This window comes from Theobroma umbraticum, unplaced genomic scaffold (assembly GCF_002168275.2).
Source record: "Theobroma umbraticum cultivar Fairchild unplaced genomic scaffold, ASM216827v3 scaffold_4.1, whole genome shotgun sequence".
In the NCBI taxonomy this organism is placed as follows: Eukaryota; Viridiplantae; Streptophyta; class Magnoliopsida; order Malvales; family Malvaceae; genus Theobroma; species Theobroma umbraticum.
Genome location: NW_018397258.1, coordinates 3697856 through 3719653, shown reverse-complemented (window position 1 = coordinate 3719653; position 21798 = coordinate 3697856). Strand labels below are relative to the sequence as shown.

Here is a 21798-nt window from a genome sequence, read left to right as displayed (position 1 = left end):
AAATTTAGCTAAAGGGAAGTCAAAAAGAGTGCAACAACAGTGGTTTTGAGAAGAGTGAAAGATGGCTGGTTACAGAGCAGACGATCACTATGACTACTTTTTCAAGGTGGTGTTAATCGGTGATTCAGGAGTGGGAAAGTCCAATCTGCTCTCGAGGTTCACCAGGAACGAGTTTAGCCTCGAGTCTAACTCCACCAGTGGCGTCAAGTTCGCTACTCGTAGCTTGAATGTTGATGGCAAGGTCATCAAGGCCTAGATTTGGGACACTGCTGGTTAAGAACAGTCACTAGTAGACGGGTTTGGTATTTTGTAGAGAATGCAGTTGTTAAAAGTATAATTGTTGGAAACATAAGTTTAAAACATTTTGGTATTGTTCGGGAAAATATGATTACAGGAAATATAATATAATTTTATATAATTACTTTCAATGAAAATATAAAATTAAATAAATTTATATTCTTTTTAATATAAATTTTTCACTTTTCAACTTATTTCTTAAAATAATAAATAATAGTATGATAAAAATAATATTAAAATATATATAAAGATACTAAATATTTATTTTTAATAAATTAGTTAAGTTTTAAAGAATTAAATTAGGTAAGTTAAATTATTTTATAAATAAATAAATTAATTAGTTAATTTAATTAATTTATAAACATTCAATTATTTTTATTTTACTCAATAAATAAAATTATTTTATAAACATAAAATTTAATTAATTTATAAATATTTTACTCTTCTTTTTTGTTCTTTGTCTAGTGAAGTGAGTATTAATATTGGAAATTTTTGGTAAACAATATGCCATGGACGGCATTCACAATCATGGTTATTCATCCTTTTTTGTAATTGGCAAAACGTGCGCTTTTTTATACGAAATCTACCATTATAATTATAAAAAAAAAGAACTTCACTTTTTCTTTTTTTTTCTAATATTTTTTCTCCCTTTTCTTTATTTTTAGTAAACATCGACTTAAAGAAAGGTAAAAGACAAAAAAGAACTCCACTTTTTTATTATTTTTTCTTTTTCTCTCTTTTTTTCCTTTTTCTTTTTTTTTTTCACCTTTTTTCTTGCACTCATCCTTTTAATGACTTTCTCTTTACAATTATATTCCCTCTTATTTTTTATAAACCAAATATTACAAAATTATTGTGATTATTTAAATTGTAATAAATATCTTTCACTTTTTCTAAACCAAACACTCTCTTACCATTTTTCTCATCTTCCTTTCTTGTTTTTTGATTTGGAAATCTTTTGTTGCTTATTACTTTTGTCTCAGAATCTTAAAATTGAATTTCAAAAACCTAAAACAAATTTCCATTAATCTTAGATCTGATTTAAAGCCCCTAAAACAGATTTTTTAAAACCTTAAAATCGGTTCAGAGGTTTTATAAAATCCCTGTACCGGTTCAAGAACCCTAAAACAGGTCAATTGAATCGCTAAACCGGATGATCCCCGACTCTTGTTCGATCTGATGAAAGATATGGGCCAGATACAAATGGGCCAATGGGTGATGTAGTGCGAAGGAAGATCATGGGCCGCAAGACAAGAACAAACTAGGGGCCTGCCCATCAAAAATCCAGGACCAGGTTTCTTCTTCAGCAGTTCAGCCACATGCAAATCGGGTATCTTCTTCAGCAGAACAAGACCAAGCCCTTAACCAAGCCATTTTACCATATGGGAAACTCAAAAGAAGGAAGGTGGTTCTCTTGACTGAAGTGGACGAACGGCTCAGTGGCAAGAAAAAACAAAAAGAAAGACGAGGAAAATCAACGGTGAAGAGAATAAACAGGAATAAATTAACTTTGGAGGAAGGCTAAAGAGGTGTGGCAGTTGAGCAAAGTCTAGGGCTAAGTGCAAATGGTGATGAAGAGGAAATTTATGCACAACTGCTAGCATGGGCCCAAGTAAAAGGAAGGCAACAGGACTAGTAGCCACGGTTAAATTCCTAACCAATCAATTGCTGCCCAGGGCACCCTTTTGCTTGCCATTGAAGCCTTTGCCTTTTCAAAAGTAAAAGGACGACGCAGAAAGGGAAAGCATTCAGAGAAAGAATTTTACTGTAGACAATCCAATGCTTTCCCAATTCAATTCCTCGTGAAAAAACAGTTATTGTTATTAGACAAGACTTGTCTGAGTTTTAGATTCCTCATTCCTACCTCGACTTGGGCTTATTCAACAGTACCCCAAGCTAAATTCTCTAATGCTACCGGGGAACGGCCTAATAGGCTAACACCCAAATCCTTGAAAACTCAATTTTCAAACTATACTATTAAATTATTAAATCAAAAAAATATTTGATACATTAACAGTGTTCAAATTTGATAACTTAATTTTGTATAAAAATTAACACTGTGAATGTATCAAATATTGATTTTAGTAAATTTATACAATTATCTGAACAGTCCCTTCAATTGAGTTTGTGTGCAAAGGCCAGATTTTCGCCAACCCAACATACGGGGCGGTGGGGAGCAAGGTCTAGTACCTGACAAGAAGAGCAGAGAGATGGACTTGACCCAGAAATTGAACAAAGAACTGAATAGGGCTGTTAACTGCGCCATCTGGTGATGCTGGTTTTCAAATGGCGAAATGACTAAGGAGCCAAAAATCGACTTGACATGACATGAAAATTTGCAAATTTATCATGACATCTGCAAAAGCTTTGCTTCAAATTTTTAATTATAGTAGTAGTACTAATTCGGCTATGCAGCTCACTTGAGGTTAACTTGAATCGTAGATATACAGTATAGAATATAGATTGGAAGCCAATTCCAGGATAGTCTTGGAATAGCTGGTATTTTCTTGTCCTGTGCTAGCTAGCAAATCAGAATTTTCATGTACAGAATTTTGTTTGTCTTCTGTTAGTTACGTACAAAAATGAAAAGGAAAAATGTTAAAGCAGTAGATTAAATTAACAGTTGTGCTACTAAGAAGATGCTAAAGTTGCATGACAAAAATACAAAAACAAAAACTGGAACAAGCTAGTATAGTCAATGTCATCCACAAACCAAGGCTTTTTTTTTGCCTTCTCTGATCCAACACAAAGACCATGTACATACGAATTCAGAATTGAATTTGCGTAAAAGGCCAAGCAAGGTTAAATTCTTGCCCTTCACCCTACTTCTGAACGATTTCACCCAAAGTTCAACATGCAACCGAAGAAATTGAACACGATTCAGTGTATGGCACCACCAGCCTCCTGCCATTGACAAGACTTGGGGGACATGCAACCTCCTTTTTTATGTCGCTTCTGACAATTTCTCCTTCATGCTTAATAAGCCGAAGCTAATAAGTATTGGGCTTTTGGCCAACCATGTTGTGCCATGTTGCTTGCTTTTGTTTTCGAGGGGGGACCTTGTTTCATTAAATTAGGCTTACAGTTTTTATGTTAATTGGAAAGGGACAAGTTTGTACCGAAATAAGGACAACATTAAAATAAAAATCTTGCTCAGATTCTTTTATAAGATCGAAATCTTACCAAACCATCTCTAACAAAAGAGAAGTAGATTTCAGACCTAGTGAGACTGTGACGCCTTCTGCCATGCAACAAGCTGGCAGGCAGGGCCATCTTGGACTAATCCGCATATTACTATCATAATGTAGAATAGATTTTGACCCATCATCAAAGTAAAAACAAAGGCCTCCTTGAGAGAAAAAATAGTGGATCAAATCTTTGCAGAAACCTTTCCTACTTGGTCCTCAAACATTCAACACTGACTTTGATGACAGGTTGAACAAATTACCACCCTTTTTTTTTAAAGTCTTGCAACTTTTATATTTTTATTTGTAGTGCTTGTGTTAGTCAGGCAGCAAAATTTGGAACAGTTTGCTGGGAATTGCAGAAGATAAAAGCCGAAATTAAAGCATCCCTTTGCAGTAGTTTTTATTGGAGGATGCAAAACTATTGCAGTATTTCTCTCCTGGTTTTTCTTTTCATACGCTTTATTAGCCATTGGCAAATACAAATAAGATGAGTTCAGATGACTTGTAGCAAGATTCTATTTACTTTTCCATCATTTCTATAGAAGGAAACTTTTACAGGCTTTCATTGAATTGGAAGGATCCGAAGCATGATAACTGGCATGCTTGACTCTGAAACGATAAAAGTTACCCTCCAACCATTGACCTCTTTTTTGAGATGAGATCCCCTTGGATTCCATACACATGCATCGAACCCCAAAAGTGATGACCATGGAAAAGAAAGGATTTGTTCGATTAAATAAAAAGATTACCCACTGAAAGCGAAAGATGAAAGACAAAAGAGATGATTATCTGTTAAAGAAAGAAATTGACACCATTTTATTTATCCCAACTAATCCTATCTTTGAAAAGTATCAATCGTGAATAATGGACAAACCAAAAAAATAAAAATTACAAGTTAATGGGTGAGCTATCCGAGCTCGCCCTTTTTCTTGACCAATCAATCAAATTTGGGTTCAAAGATACAAAATCAATCTTCTGAACCACTTGCTACAAGATATGAACAAGACTGTCATCGGATGCTCTCTGCAACCGAGACAAAGTCATCTAATAATTAGTGTCTAAGGTAGAATCCAAAGCCAATATTTGGTTTCCACCTTATGCAAATACATGAATGAATATGATTTCTAATTAATCCTGATGCTACCAACTAATTAAGACTCCCTACTCTCCTAGACCAAACATGTATCCTGAATTGGTGACTGGAGATGATGACAATAAGACAATCCTATTGGGCATGAATGGAGAATGAATAGTAGACAGTTAGAGGAGCGAGCTTTACATCTAAAATGCCCGTTCCATGAACGAAAAATCCGGTGCTGATATCCTTTGACTTCCATCTCTTGTTATGCTTGGTGATCAGGCATGAAGCATCCTTCCTTTTGAATCAATAACTTGTTGTATTCTTTTTATTCAAATGTCTCTTTTCCTCAACCTTTGCGTCCCTTCCAAAAGATCTTGATTGTCTTGTAAAAGAAACTGTATCCCTCAAGACAGATTAACTTGATGGCTTCTTTTCAGTAGGTGTCCCTGAAACCCGTGAAGGACCTGGCCCCGTTGCCACCACCCCAGTTGTTGTTGTTGTTACTGCTGCTGCTGCTGGAAGTGGTGCTGTTGTTGCTGGTGATGTTGTTTTTATTGTGGCTGTTGATGATGTTGTTGCTGCTGTATTAGTTGCTGCAATACCTGCTGCATATTTTGTTTGACAATTAACACCTGTTGCATTTTGCATTAAAATTCTCTTGGAATAGGTATTATACACCAAGGGATCAATTGACTGAAAACTATATAAAATATTCTACGAATGTATTTAATTAGAAGTTGTGTAAAACATAAGCACCTGCGGTAGTTGCTGCCATAGGCATTGAAGAGGGAAGTGATAGGATTCCCGTGGAGCTATACTGCTGAGGCAAATAAGGATATTGCACCATTTGGGGATATTGAACCCCAAAACTATGAGCTTGGCTATTTTGTGCATATTGAGCATAAAATGGATAAAAATTATGAAACATCCCCGGTGTCACTGATGCCCCGGTAGCGTAGTAAGGTGAAAACTGTTGGCCTCCATAGAGACTATAATAGTTCTGCAAATTAAACACCATTCAATTCAGCTAAAGCAATGTCAAGGAACTGATTTAGTATATCATTCTTATTTGTGATCTTTGTTTATGAACACTAACCAAAGGATAAATGCTGTCTTGTGCATACCCAGTGTACCTGGAAGTAAACAAAAAGTGGAGGGTGATGAAACAGAATAAATGAAACAATAAAGAGTAGCAAATGCAGGTTAAAAACCAAGTGTAGTTGGATTTTATTTCTATAATTATACTTGAACTCACCCATACGCTGAGTAAGGAATTGAATATTGACCAGTAGGTTGTTGGACATAAGTTGACGAGGAACCATGATAAGCAGGCGGTGCCATCAATCCAGGTGCTGGTCTGAACCGTCCTGCCCCTGCATTTTAATTATTTTCTCCAAATTAAATGATTTTATACCTCTAGTTTTTAGATCCACATTTCAGTTTATCAGATCACGTTGACTAACAACTTGCCTTGAGCTTGAAACATTTTAGAAATGATAGCAATGAACCGAGGTAAAGATATTTTCCCAATATACGGTATTAACAAACACATCTTCAGAATGAATAAAAAGGGGCTTTTAAACATTTGAGATATCATTATCAAAAAATGACCTTTTTCTCACCCAAATGTTGGACTCTGAATATTCACAGGAGCATCAACATATGCATAGAGAGTTGATATCGAGATAAGAAGATGGCATTTCAACAAGAATAAATAACAAAAAAAAATGGAAAAGGGAAGAAAGAAAGAGACCGTGTTGAGGAGTTGGTGGACGAGTCTTTTGGGCACCCAATGAAGCAAGATTGCAATTTGCCCTCCTTCCATCAATGATAGGAGAAGGGTTTTGACAAGCTCTCATAGCTGCCTCTGGATCCTTAAAGGTAACCTGGAAATGAAAATAATAATAAAAAGAGATTCACTTTTTATTGTCACAGAATGGATAGCAGAAGGAAACAAATGAGGCTTTTAACAAAGGGATCAATGAGCTCACAAAGCCATAACCCTTGGATCTCCCAGTGTTCTTATCTGTGATTACCACAGCCTCAAGAATCTCTCCAAATTGATCAAAATAACGCCTCATGGTATCTCTTTGAGTTTCCCAAGCCAATCCACCAACAAAGATTTTCGTAAAAGTTGTGTCATTATACTGCCCTGGATTGTTACCACCCATCATCTGAAATTGCCTTTGTTGAGACATAGAAAAACAGACCAGTCTCCCAAATAAAACAGGAAAAAAAAAAGATGGTGATTCAAGAGAAAAGTCTAAAAGAACCAAGAACCAAAAACAAACCAAACCTCCCCAGAAGCCAAATATAGAGTGGTAAAAAAAATGGTAAAAGAAAATTAAAAAAAAAATAATAGGGGGACTTGATAGAGCCGTTTGTTTGGATGATCACATCAATCAACCTTTAAAATCTGTGTCTTTTTTTTTAAACTTTGCGTTGCCCTTCCTTAAGCACTCGTGCGCTCGTGTACCCTGTTTTTGTTTTTTTGGTGAAGTTCTTCTGGCTGTTGTTTTTCTAATGCTATAACTGCCACTTTTTCACAACCAAAACTCCTCAGATTCCTCAACAGCGATACCCGTAACGAGAAAATCATTACTATTGAGAAGGCGGAAAAGGAAATGAGAGAAGAGAAAGAAAGAAAAGAAGAAAAACCCTTCCCCAACAGATATAAAATATATTATACTACAACTTATACTAAGTTATAGCAAAACTGAGAGAGAGAGAGAAAGAGGGAAATATGATAAAAGGATGAAGAAGGAAGAAGGGAATAAAAGAAGTAAAAGAAAGACAAAAAAGCTGCTAGTGGGAACCCACAACAGTAGTAGGCAAGGTTGCCCAATGAAATATCAAGACCAAGACCCAACCTTTTTCGCTGTATCGGCACTTTCTCTCTCTCTTTTCTCTGTGTTATAACAAAGAAAGAAAAAACATATATGTATATATAATATTATATAGAAATTATCGGCTGCGTGTGAGAGGGGTTGGGACTCCGTAACATCTGCTTCGCTGTATTCAACCTTCCGTTTGCCTCTCTCTTCTCCCTCTTAAGATTACATGTTCTGTTTCTGGCATTTGTGGGTCTTTGAGATCATTTCACACACCTTCTCTCTCTCTCTCTCTCTCTTTGAAATGTCTCTGCCTGTTTGGCTCCGTTCAACTCCCTCCTCTGCAGCGGCAGCTATTCCCTTAACCGAAAAAGTACAGATAATAGGGTTATGTTTGGTGGGCCAAATCTTTCTGGCACAACCTTCTAAATTCTCTTTTTCCTTTTTGTTTTTAGATTATTTTGAATAATAGCAGTGATAAATAAATTAAATTAGGGAGGATAACAGTTGACAATTAATCAATTTCTCGTGTTTGAAACCCCGAATTTGCCCTCCATGGACAAGCTTTGCTCAGCTTGCATAATTGAACATTCGAAAAATAAAAAAAAAAAGAAAAAGAAAAGAAGTGTAACATTATTAGTGTTTTGTCCATTGTCCATTGTCCATTAATCAAAGCCCATTCTAACTTCATCTAAACATTATCCACTGACATGCCTTCCCATTTTGACAACAAGGGTCCCCTCTTGAATCATTTTGTTCTTGCAACCCAATTAGCATCACTATGATGAAAAAATTAAAGCTAATTTTTGGGTAAAGAGGAAACAAAAGGGGCTATATTCGAGTTTCTATGTACCAATCCTCAATTGGTTAAATTTGTCTTTTCCTTTCTTATTTTTTTTAACATTATTGTAATAAAAAAAGTTAAAACAAATTAAAGAGAGGAAGCAGAATTAGTGGTGAGCGTGGCATGCGGCGTCTATAATGGGGGGGGGGAGTGAAAGGGAAGGATAAACAAGGGATTGGAGGAGGGTCAAAAAGGGTAACTAAATTTCTACTAGAATAGTTAAAATTAAAAATTTATCTGGAACCCAAATCATGACTGTCGCTACCCACACCAACGGCTTTGGACTGTCGTTGATTTCGGTCAAACCTCTTCTTTATTTAACCTTTTTTTTTCTTTACTAATTATTTTATTCAGCACTTTTCCCTTCTATGGTCTTCCTTTTATTGTTTTATTTTTTATTTATTATTTTATATTTTATATTTTATATTTTAATTTTTTTACTCTGGGGTTTGTCGACTCTCTTGGCGGCTAGTAGCCTAGTACACTGAGGCTGAGCTTGGGGGAATGGGAATGTGTTTTTAGGTTATGAAAAACTGAGGGTCTTCACTGTTTCAAAAAGAGTTGATAGCGACAGCTGATCGGAATCTGAATTATTTTGGATAAGTTTGGGTAAACTCATAAATCCTAAATACTAATTTATTATACTATAATACCAGTGATCTAATTCATAGCCATAGCTCAATGATTCCTAAAGTTAACTACCATGCTATTATTTTTCTCTTGTTTCATATTAAGATATACGGTACGTAGAAAATTTGGCTATGAAAAAGTTAACAGCAGATTGATAAAGGGAAAAGTCCAAGTGCATAATTACACAAAACGTTTCTCTTGTTGCATGCATGTGGGATTATTATTAATTTGATCCTAAGATGCCTACGGGGTGCAGTCAGCCTGACATTTTCAGAGTATATTTTATTAGGGGGAAAAGAAGGTTAAGGGACCTGTTCATTTTCCAATCAGTGAATTGCTTATGTGCATTGACCATGCACTTGGATCTTTGAATCTGGTGTGGTGGGGTTGTTGTTAAAAATGCATAAGGTAAAAGAACGGACTTGACTCATCGTCGCCACATTTCAAATATAGGACCAATTTTTGTAAAGATTAAGAAAAAATTATTGGAGGACGATCTAATAGTAATGGTTTTTGCTTTATGCTTTCACTTTGATTCAACATGTTGTGCATGCCCCATTTGAATTCTTCCCCACTTACTAAGAGGGCCAAATGGAGTTTTCTCTATGTCAACTTTTAAGTGCATTCTCAATCAATTACTTGAACATAAAAGGAAAGACATGAATTTATAATTCCTAAAGTTTGAATTACATTTAGATCATATTCTAGCTACACCTTAATTTATTACAATTAGAAAGGTCCATGGATATTAAATCATGACAGAGAGGAAAAAAGGCAAAATTATTTTTCTCAATGGTTGGTGATGCAAAAAGAGAAACATTTGGGAAGAACTAATGGGAAAAAGGGATAAAAACAATGCTGAAGGAATTAGAGTGGGAAAACAGAAGATCAAAAGTTGCATGAAAATTCGAGTCTTTTAGAGAAAAGAGGGTAGTAAGAACTAAGAAAGATACTGTTGGAGGCTGGCTTGCGGGCAAGCAAGCCGAGCTGAGACATTGGAAAAGGCCTTAACTAAGAGAAAGGAAAAAGGAAAAAGGAAAGCGTGGGAAAATATGTAGAGGGTGTCGTACTATCCACATGAAGGCTGCAAAAACCCGGCAGGCAGTCTAGCGTCAGAGATCGCACATGCAACTCGCCAGTGCTTTTCCATTATTACCTTCGACTTTGAGTGGATCACGTTTTTCAGGCCGTTTGATGGTGATTTACGATACGCGTGTAGGCAAATCCGAGGGTGGAGAGAGAAGGATGGGCAATGTTGAAAGTGGGAGATAACGTAGGTGATTGGGGGTGTGGTCGGCCCCTGCATGTGATGAGTGGGAGCGTGCGACTGTAACGTGGGGGAGATATGTTTCCTATGACTTTTGCATCGTCCCTTCTCTTCTCTTTCCCTGTTCTAATCGGGGGTTTTGCATCAGTTTGGTTCTGATCTCAATTCGTTGACACGTAGCGATTCTTTAATGTTCCATTTTGTAAGCTATAGACCTAGGCTTACGAGGGTAGGACTAAGGACTAAGAGGAGGAGGGCCTGCAACAAGTACCTGTAACAGCGAGCAATTTGGGGTAATGGGCCCATCTGTTGGAACCGGCGAACCAAAAATGGAAGGGCTTCAAATTATGCTTTTGACTCCTAGAACATTCTCCGAGTCACCCAAGGCTATATAAATTTCTGGAGCCAATTCGCGGCGCCCAGCTGCCTTGCCAATACCATTCGACAAATCCAGAATACAGCACCGGTTCGACCAAACTGGGACCAATCCAAACCTGCAAAAAATTAGTCATTCAAGGCCTGTTTTTCCCTCGAAGATTAATTTGTTATCGTCCAATGTATGTAATAAGGGAAATCATTTGATAGAAATCCGTTTGGTTTTGCAACGGTCACCCTGCTTGGCATTTGTTGGAACAAGTCTCCAACACCTTTTCAGTTGTTCCAAAAACTAAAATCTTCCCCCTCCCCCCACAAAAAAAAGACCCATAATAAATAAACTTAAACAACACAAAGAATAATTCAATCAGGAATCCAGCATCAAAATTACGGCCCAATATGTTTGATAACAGGCCAAGGAATTTCAAACTTGGAAAGTAGCCCACCCTAAAACTACTGCCCTCAGAGCAGTAGGATGCGTGTCAAGCAAAGCAACCCGAACATTTTTTCTGTCTTTGTGCAAATCATGACGATTAACAACAAAAATTCGTACATGATTATTCGACCTGATTGTATGCAAACTTTCATTAACACAGAGGGAAAGAAATTTTCACCTCCTTAGAAGGCAGCAACCAACAAAAGACCCAAGAAACAGGATGGTATTGGTCTGTATACCCCAACTTACCGTCCGGTATACTCTCCCAATGCCCCTTTAGACCACTTAAAACACTCCAAACCAAAAACATCCTAACTTCTATTATGGTTTCAATAGATCACACTTACATTTTGTTTCTTAAAAACAAAATTGAAAACATACGTAACCTTTCTTTTTCTAGCGTTTAAGATCACTTACAAACTATCATTTACAGTCGCTTCTTCATCAATAGTACTCAAACTCAAACGCCTTAATCTTGAATTCTCGGAGATATGAACTTGTCCAACTACAACTCGAGGAGACAATCTACCTTCAAAGCATTCCTTAACGATCAAGCGACCAAGTTCCGAAGTCCCTTTTCTGGTAACCGCCCGTGCCTTCAGCTCCTCGAGTTGCCTTTTAGTCATGCGCACCTTGATCCTCATAGGACTCGACGGTGCATCAAAGCTCCTCCTTCTCCCATCCTCTTCTCGGCTCTTCATCATCCCAATATCGCTGTCCAATGGTTTCACCGTCAAGTTTGACCTCCCAACACAATTCCCCATTCCCCTTTCTTTATACAAGAGCAGTGAATTCTCTCCCTGTCATAAATACGCAAACCGTCCCACGGCACGATATATGTAGGGGGGACGCTGGCCAGGGGGGCCTTCCAATCAATGTTTTCAGTGGGAATTTGCTGAAAAACCTTTTAGCGTATCAGGCATCAGGCTATACCTTTTCATACATAGATTAGAAATTTAAACGTGGCATGCGTTGGTCTCTATTTAGAAGCTGAAAGTTCACGCTAATTATTAATGACCCTATTAATTACTATTAATTCATACAATTACAGCTCGTAGCATGCAAAGAAAGTTGGTCCCCACTCCCCACCACCAAGCGGAGATGAACGGATTACTTTAAATGACTTTTTTTCACGTTTCATTCGAGTTTAATGACAAAGAATAGGGAATTTTAGATGAATACAAAAGCTTGGGTATGAATGCTCGTTTACCAATTCGAATGGAGCCAAACGCAACCGCTAAGATAAGACTTAGAAGTCATGCAATGATATCATTACTTCTTGTATCTTTGTGCTAAGTTCCCCTGATTGGTTTATCTCGGAATTTGCTTGTTATTGCATGTGAGTGGCATTAGAATTATATTATCATCTCTTATTACATTTTTTTATAGGAATTAAAATGCTTTTTGATCTTTTGTCCATTCGATGGTTTTCCTTTTTTTTCATATTGTATAGTTTTTGAAGAATCTCCAAAAGGACAAGGTAACTTTTCCTCAACGGCATCTAATCAGAGATGTCTTGCCGTTTACATGTGTATAATTTTGGTTTATGCGACCTAATTCTTCATTCCTCGTGTTTCAAAAAAAAAAAAACATTTTACATGGGATTAAGTTTTGATTGTTGTAACAAATTCGAGTACGATATGGGATGACAAAGCAGAAAAATGTAGAGAAAGGAACAAAATTTTCGATTTTCATACACATTGAATTATATATAAGTTAATTATGGGTGAATGTTCATCTGTTTTTTTTTAAAAAAAAATAAACGATTGATCGAGAAAGGGAAGTAAACACAAAAAAAAAAAGGAAGAAATGCCTTCACAATGCAAAAGAGTGTCTAAAAAATTTATGGATTACAATGCAATCTGATTATATACTACGGCTCAATCCATATGCTTATAAACAGTAAAAACTAGTTATCAATTGATTCAAATTCAATATTCACCCAAGTAATTAAAAATTGATACCATAGTTATATGAAGTTTAACTCAAGCGGTAAAAACTGAACAAATTTGAGTAGGAGTTTTGAGTTTGAGTAATAATATTATATGAGAACAACAAGTCAAATGAATTGAGAGACACGCATGGTCAAAAAAGAATTAATGAATTTGGGATTATTCAAGATTAAAAATTCTGTGATCTTCACCATGCTTTGGTATTATTAGTAGTATTTTGTATTAAGTTATCAAAAAATATATGCTTATTGATGGTATTATTTTTTTTTGGGTACAAATATACTTATTATTATTAAAATCAAAATATCTTATATTTATCTTTTCATAAAAATTAGGTAAAATATTTAAAAATATCTCTAAACGATTAAAAAATTTTTAAATAAATCCTTGGTTTTTTTTTTTTTTGCTAAACCAATCAAAGGTTTCATTAGAATTAAATAGTAAGTATAAAAGAGGGCGTAAAGGTCATAGGCACAGCAACTGCAAGCAACAGATGAAAAAAATTATCCGTTGCAAAGAACATAAACCAAAGAATAATCAAGAGGACAGCCTCTGCCTACAAAATGAACTGAAAAACAGTGCAGCAAAGAGTAGCTCAATAGAGGAAAGATAGCTCATAACAGCAACAAAACGAAGATGAATAAAACTAATTAAGTGTGATTGTTCATAATACAGAGAAATAACAACAGTAGAGGTTGAAGTGAAGGCAACCACTAAAGTGAAGTCACCACCAGATAAAAAATGATGTGTTTTTATTAACACCATACTTTATCAAAAAATTAACAAAACTATTGCTCTCCTCAAAAATATGTTTGAAAGAAACCGTACCTAATCTAACACGTAAAAGAGTCTAGCTCGTTAAAAATGCTTTATTTATCCCATGGTCATTGTTCAATAGAGTTAACTCATGAGAGAACTATGCGCCTATCAAATCAATAATTAAAGGAGATGCTGCATAAGGAGTTGCAACAAAGAGTCACAAAGTTTTTAGGATGGTCTTGTTTTTCTATTGTATTTAATCAAATTCATATACTTTATTTTGAGTCAAATAAATCATTATTATTAAAAGTTGATTAATTGTTATAAGTTAAAATATCATTTATAGTGATGATAATATTAATGTCACGGGAGATAAAAAAATAATAAAAAATATTTCAACTAATAATGGTTAATCATAAGAGCCTAGAAGCTTAATTGAATGAAATAAAAAAAATAAAAACTTATTTAATTTTCTTAAATTGTTCAGTAATTTTTTAAAGTATTCAATAAATACTCTTACACCATGCAGTCATTAGTTGTTAATTAAAAGGTAATGTAACAACCATTATTTATTGTAAATCCAAATGTGTATTCCTTAGAATGGTAGACAAAAATACTATATACTATATATTATGAAAGCAAAATCTTCGATTATGAATAGGAGTAACGTTTATGCTGATCCTATTAATTGTTAAATCTTGATCAATATTAGGCTCCATCCATGTAAAATATAGATATAACTTAATATTTTTCTGATATTAGGCTCCATCTTATTTCGTTCAAGATTAAGTCCATGAGATCTTGACGTAAACTAGATTAAAGATTCTACATCTGATAAATAACTAGTCTAATTTTTAACATATTTAATTTTCAAAACGAAATTTGTGTATATAAATTTTTGACACAAATCTCTACCTCTCATCTCTTTTCTTCAAAACTCAAATTCCCAAATTGCAATAGCTCCCAAACTTTGCCAACCAACTAACTCTCAAGCCTACTCGAGCAAATCTTGCAGAACTTTTCTTCCAAATCTTACAGAGCTTTTGTCTTCTTCTAACATATGAATTTGGAAAACTTCAGGATTCACTCAAGAAAGCTTGAGAGTTAGTTTGTTGGCAAGCCATTGCAATTTGGGAATTTGAGTTTTGACCCAATTTGGGAATTTGAGTTTTGAAGAAAAAGGATGAATTGGAATATGAGTTTTGAAGAAAAGGGATGAGAGACAGAGTTCATCTCACTAAGCGCACCAAAAATTTATGAACAGAAATTTCTCACTAAAAATTAAATCGAAAATTCAAAAATAAATATCATATCATTTATTAGACGTGAAATCTGAAATCTCTGATATTCTTTTAGATTAATTTCTTCAAATTTAACTTCAAAGGGCTCATTGATTGATTTATTCTTAAATAGACGAACAATATGGAGATTAATATAGACTTTTTTTCAAAATTTCTTCACTTGAGACTTTCTTCTTAGGCTTGTGGGTGATCTTCGTTCTTAAACTTTGAGTGTGGGTTGGAGGTTCTTCCAAATCTTCCTCACTTATGGGACGACTCTAGAGAGAATTAGTTTTTGAGGATTTCTTCTTTCCCAATTGTCTCCCAAATGGCTTGGAGTAGCACTGTATTTATGGTGCTAAATGAGACGCTTTAAAGATTTAGTCTTTTTTATTTTACCTCTAAATTATTTTAAACTAATTAGAGATAAATCATGAAAATTCATAGATAATCTCTTGATGGTCAAACTTTGAATTTTGTAGTTTGATTGGTTGAATTTAAATCTTATCTCTAAATTATCTTAGTTTATTTATAAAAAAATTGGATGATCGTAAATTTTGATTAATCAAATATAAATATCATCTCTAAATTATCTTCATTGATTTAAAGATAAATTAAATGATCAATAAATAAATTTTAATTAATCCAATTTAGATATTTTCTCTAACTTATCACAAGTGGAAATTTAATTGGTCTAGTTAATGTGTTCTTAAGATAACTAGTCAATAAATTAATTATTATATAATTAATTATATGACTATCTTAAATGATGTCATTAAATTACAATAAATAATTCATCTTTTAAAAAATTTCTTTAATTTACTAATTTCGAAAATGTAGCATCTTTTAATTGGATAATAATTTTTCTCTTTTTACATAGGCATACATTTTTTTTAGCCAATCATCAACTTTATTATATTTGATCTCAAAGGATGATAAAAACATGCAGATCATCACCCCGGACCAGACAAGTCTAGTAATGTTATCCTAGACCCAAAACGAACACCATATAAATCATTACCCTGAAAGGATCCTAGAGATGAACTTCATATAGCATAAAACATATGTTAATTACTTTAAATAATTCTATTCTACTCACGCTTTTTTTTTTTTTCAAAAGTTTCAACTAATAGATGAACTTCATATTACAAATTCAATTGGTCCTTCACCAAAAACACAGTGTTCATTGAACCAAATGGGCTTTTAATAAGATTTCCCGATGAATTAATTTAAATGGGTTTTTGAGGGAAGAATTTTCAACATTTTTAGTGGGTTGGAGACTAAAAATTGACAATATTTGTTCCGAAGAAAGTAAGTATGGATTTGGACCATTTAGTTCTTAGGTGAAGGTGCTGAACAAAGACACAAGAGACAGTGGTCAATTAGAAAGAATTAATGAAGTCCAAAAAGATCCTAGAGATGCTGCGTCGACCTTCCAGCATGCAATGATATTCTCAACAGTCCATTCTCAGCCTCCAACATGCATCGAACCCGACAGTGATGGCAAAGGACAAATCAACGTGCCAAAGGTGAATTAAATGTGGTGAAAATTGGTCACTTTAATGCCGACAGTTGAAAGTTTGAACCGTTAAGGCGATATGATTAAAGTTAAATTCTCTCTGCAGCTGTGCTAATATCATCATCTCTACCTAGCTTCAAAATTTGAGTCATTTTGCCCACACTCAATCCTTAATCATTATACAACCATCACCCAAGTTATTAAATGCAGATTACTCTATATAATTGAATTATCCCTCAAAACCATGCCTTTCACCAAGCTGGATAATAGCTGGAGAAGATATAAGCTGATGAACTAGCTGCTTTTGTTAGTAATCTGATAATTTAGCTACTTAATTAAAGCTCTCTTCATCATATGGGTCCAGCCAATGTAGGTTAGTGTAATTGCCTTCGCAAGTTTAGAGCATAGCACTATTCGCATTCCTTGAATCTCGAAAAAGCACTGTCTTTGTAATTAGAAAATGATGTCTTATTAGACACTGATTTTACTGATGGTGATAACATTCTCCTTTTTGTCTCATTATGAACTGGTAATTCAGCTTTTGTAAGTTGTATGTACCCCAAAAAGAGAAACTTTTGAAAGTTTTTGTTGTAATTTGTAAAAACTTGCAGACTTTCCTACACATTGCCGAGCCCTTAAACATTCCTAAACCATTGTAAATAATCTCCCTGCTTAGGGCTATTCAATCGTAACCAATGAAGAAAATCTCGAGTGAAAGTTTAATGAGTGGTATCGCCGCTAAGTAGCTGTCGAAAGTTGTAAAAATGCTCTGCTGTTTCTGTCCTTAATGATTCATCTAAGCAATAGAATCCATGATACCCAGTTCTAGGCTAGCCTCAGCTGGTTGCCTGTCTTGGAGAACAGAATATCTACAAGCTAGGATCGATATTGCATGGCCTAAAATAGCAATATGCAGTGAATGGTTACTCATGACCAACTGGTGAAAGTCGAGATCATGGGGTATCTATCCCTTATGTTTGGCAAATTAAAAGCGAAATGAGCTCCAAAGATTTATTTGCCCAGCTCATGGACCTTGCCATTAAATAACTTGGGAGTTTTAAATTAGAAATGGAGTCTTATGATTATCCGATCAGCTTTCGTTTTCATTGAGATCGATCAGAATCTCCTGGTCCCCTCCTTGACCTACCCAATATATTTTGTTGGGGGTTCAACATCTCCAAACTTAACACGTTATATATGTACTGTCTAAGAAAAACTTTGCCAGGCTTATTGAAAAATAACTCACTCAGGTGACATCAAACGATGTTTTACATAGTGGAAGCAAATGAAACCACTACCAGGCTTAATTTTTTCTCCTTGAACATATATAGCGCTGGTATTGCGCATGCTAAGCAATCCTACCCTTCTCTTCTTTTCACGTCGGAGTCGCCCATAACTGGGCTCCACTTGTTAAAAGCAATCGGTAAAAAGGAATGAACACACTTGATGGTGCAATTGACCATGAATCCCTCGACGATCATGATCTCAACGCATATATATTCTGACCAATCGTTGACTTACTACTGTACCTTTAAAAAATGAAAGAAAAAAAAAGGAAAAAGAGGAAGGAGAAAGAATAGATATATTCTAATCCATCCAAAACCCGATTTCTTACCTTGGGCTTTTTGGCTTCTTTGCCTATATCAACGGTGCATGTTTCTCGTACTATACAAGCAAAGAAAAAAGTGGGCCATTCCCCTATAAAAGCCACAAGATTACAGATTTTGGGTTGGCAAAGGAAAGGATACTTGTGTCGGCTACACACCGACGAAAGGAAACCCTCAAGAAACCCCTTTCCTCTTCTTTTCTCCACTTATATTTCACCACAAAAATTTTTTCAAGATTCCATGCCCCAAAACCACAGCCTTTCCCTCCCTAAATTTCCATAGAAAAAACTACAGCAACGAGGAGACTATTGTGGAAGAGCTTAGTACTGACGACTTGATATGGGCAATTGTGTGTTCAAAGGATTTGGAGAAGTTGAAGAGATGGTGAAAGTGGTAACATCCAGTGGCGGCATCATGGAGCTATTCGCACCCATCACCGCGGAGTGCATAACCAACGAGTTCCCTGGCCATGCCATTTACCGCACCCGTGACTTGTTCTCTCAGCCTCTCCTCCACAACGAAGAGCTCCATGCAGGAGAGCTCTACTATCTCCTCCCCCTCAACAACAGCTTCACAAAACAAAACAATCAAAACATTAACAGCCATCAAGACGACGACAGCAAGATCGGTAACAATATTATATCTTCTTCGTCTTCATCTGTCACTACTCCCTATCGCATGTCGTTTGATCACCAGAGGGTGTTGAAGAGAAGCGAGGCGGAGGTGTTGCCGAGGTATAACAACAGCGGAGTGTGGAAGGTGAAGCTGGTGATAAGTCCAGACCAGTTGGCGGACATCCTGGCGCAGGAGGCTCGAACGGAGGCGTTGATAGAGAGCGTGAGGACGGTGGCTAAGTGTGGGAATGGGGTCTCATCGGTAGCTAATTCTGATCAATGGAGTGTTTCTAGTAGTTGGAAAGGATCCTTGGGGAAATGTGCTGAAGATAGATGGTGACTAATTATCAGTGTAGAATATTTGCTTCCTAATATTTGATGTTTCTTCTTTGTTGTAGAATGTAGAATTAATATCTAATGGTGTGGTTTTTTTCATCCTGGAAGTCTAAAATGCCTACTAACTAGTGCCATGTTTGTGTGTGATCATATACTCAGATCTTTGGCCTTTCCCAAACCACACTGATGAAGTGAGTCATGACAAGTTTAAATAGCTGATAAGAAACTGGTCATTAATTTTCCTGATTAATTCCATAATGTTTGTGATTGATTTTTTTATCATATGAAATTAAGTATATTGACTTATGCTTGGTATAGCACATGTATTCAAAGTTCAACTGCAAATTAATGGAGGCTTAAAGGTGTTGGTGGTGCTAGGGATCCTAAAAAACTCGTTTTTAGTCAAGATGTCATGTCATCATTCATGGCCGCCCAAAAAGATGATTCTGTTGTCTTCTTTGGCCTATCCTCCATGGCTCAGCCTCATAGAGCCCTAAAATATGTCAAAACCACAGTGCTTCGCCCGTGCTTAATTTAAAATTTGTGTCAAAACCGACAAACTTCCCTGGCCACTTGCAAGCTAAACCCATTTATAAACTGATCAGCCATGTATTGAACTCAAATGGAAAAAAGTATTGAAAATTTAATCTTTTATAATCATCAAATACGTACATACATCCCAATTAAGAACTATAAGATTTTATAATTATCAAATACATGCATTCTAATTAGTCATATTGCAAGTAAATGCGTTGCTATTGAAACTTATAAACATGCATTCTAGAATGAGAATTTCTCTTTAATAAAATAGAAAGAAACCCTATCGACATAATGACATTACCTTAATCTTTTTTGCTAATAAACTTCTTTCCATTTTCCGACTAGTTATTACCCTCCATTATATCTCAATCATCCAAAAATAATAATAGAAAAAAGCCCTCATCTGACCCCATTCATGCTTACTCTTCAGTCTTCAAAACAAAACAAAATTTGTTTTAATTGAAGACCGGCGTAGGCCGTTGGCATTAGCTTAGCCTCTGGGCCAGGTAGGCTTCAGAAGAATATCCTAATTCGAACAGAGAGAATTTGGGCCCTGCTTTAAGTTAATCTGATAATGACCCTGACGGCATACCATCCGAAGGAAAGCCCAAACGAAGACAACGTCTTTTTTATAGGTTTGAAGCATTGAACACCATATATACCTAAAACGAGTACAAGTATAATTTATACATACGTATCTCACATATCTATATTTATAATAATTTATATAAAAATACTGAAGTTGAAAAAAATTTAATTAATAAAAATGGTTATATTCATCATGTTTTTAAATTATTATTTAAATTTTTTATTATTAATTTTAACAAAATATATCTAATTTGAAATATATAAAAATCTATCAAATGAATTTCATTTAAAGTATTTTTAATATAAATATTAATATGATTTATCTAATTTATAAATAAAATTTCTAATTGCATTGAATGATTTTTGTTAAAAATATTTTTCGATGTTTTAATAATATTGAATAATTTATAGATTTATATTAAAAAATTTCCGTCATAAATAATTGAAAATTAATTTTGTATGCATAATTATATTTCAAATATAATTTCCCTTAATTTATAGTAATTAACTTTAAACTTTAGAAACCTATCTATTTTCTATATATAATTTATTATTTAAAAATAAATAAAAAAGAAATATATTTGTGCAACAATAAATATATACATTAAAAAAACTTATTTATTTTTATTTAAAAGAATAGAATTTGATCTCAATTTTTTAAATAAAATAATTACATACACACTTATAATTGAACCGTGGAGGAATAAAATGATACAACTTATCTCACAGATCTACTCGCATAAAAAAAGAGTTATAGGTTGGTATATCAAACACATTCCATAGATCAAGAAATGATGTTTGCTAACAACCTTGCGAAATTAGCGGTTGATAGGCAGGGGCGAAGTGTCTCATAGTTGGACCCCTTCAAAATTTTTAAAAATTTGTATATATTATATATTTTTAATGATTTTTTAAAAATAATTTTTATTAAATAATTAATACAAATAAAAAATAATAAAATGATCTTATCATGAGACTACATTCCTCTAAAACTTTTAAATTTTTTTATTTACTATGTATTCCTCCAACAATCATTTGATGAAATTAGAGTCAATCAGTATATTGCTAGCTATCATATAAATTCTAACTCAATATGCTAAGTCTAGCAAATTTAAAAAAATAAAAATGAGTATACTAACCTAAACTTATTAAGTCTTAATCTGTATTTGAACCTATTATAACATATTATATCTTAACAGTTAAACTTAATAACTTATCATATTATATTATATATCAACAATTCAACCCAATAACCCAATATGTTAATTAACAATTCAAGAAACATATAGCGAATAAGAGAAGAGTTTTCTCAAAGAGTTATACATTTCATGCAGAACACACAAAGTAAAAAGATAATTTATTTAAGTTTGAAAAATTATTTTCTTTTTCACTTTTAGCGCATAGAGTAAGAGAGACTCTTTCTATAATTTTGTTCGATTATATATATATATATATATGACATCATTATTACTGTTAATATGTATTTTTTTATATATTTAATGTCTTATGATTTTATTTAATCTTTTCTATGATTGAGAATTAAATTGTATATAAAGTTCTCTTTAATTATTAAGTGTCTTTGGCTAGTTAGCCCCACTTTAAAATTGTTCTAGCTCTGCCCCTGTTGATAGGCCACTTGAACTGCTCCAACTTT

General features: G+C 34.4%; 3 protein-coding genes across 5 annotated transcripts; 1 reads left to right on the top strand and 2 right to left on the bottom strand.

Annotated features, from left to right (window-relative positions):
• Positions 1–4270: 4270 nt before the first annotated feature.
• LOC110413510 (RNA-binding (RRM/RBD/RNP motifs) family protein) lies at positions 4271–7797 on the bottom strand. 3 transcript variants are annotated; one of them, XM_021424349.2, is made up of 6 exons: positions 6558–7797; positions 6320–6452; positions 5822–5939; positions 5663–5699; positions 5323–5566; positions 4271–5198 (listed from the first exon to the last, which is right to left on the bottom strand). In XM_021424349.2, exons 1-6 carry the CDS (start codon positions 6762–6764, stop codon positions 4981–4983), a joined length of 957 nt encoding a protein of 318 aa, XP_021280024.1. In that variant the 5' UTR covers positions 6765–7797; the 3' UTR covers positions 4271–4980. The 3 variants fall into 3 exon arrangements, with proteins under 3 accessions (XP_021280024.1, XP_021280025.1, XP_021280026.1); XM_021424350.2 differs by having other exon boundaries at positions 4271–5171; positions 6558–7795; XM_021424351.2 differs by having other exon boundaries at positions 4271–5168; positions 6558–7792.
• A 1817-nt stretch (positions 7798–9614) lies between these two features.
• Positions 9615–11859, bottom strand: LOC110414148 (uncharacterized). Its single transcript, XM_021425214.1, has 2 exons — positions 11367–11859; positions 9615–10632 (listed from the first exon to the last, which is right to left on the bottom strand). Exons 1-2 carry the CDS (start codon positions 11711–11713, stop codon positions 10479–10481), a joined length of 501 nt encoding a protein of 166 aa, XP_021280889.1. The 5' UTR covers positions 11714–11859; the 3' UTR covers positions 9615–10478.
• A 6348-nt stretch (positions 11860–18207) lies between these two features.
• Positions 18208–19115, top strand: LOC110414141 (UvrABC system protein C). Its single transcript, XM_021425207.2, has one exon. The coding sequence runs from the start codon at positions 18406–18408 to the stop codon at positions 19018–19020; it is 615 nt and encodes a 204-aa protein (XP_021280882.1). The 5' UTR covers positions 18208–18405; the 3' UTR covers positions 19021–19115.
• Positions 19116–21798: the final 2683 nt, after the last annotated feature.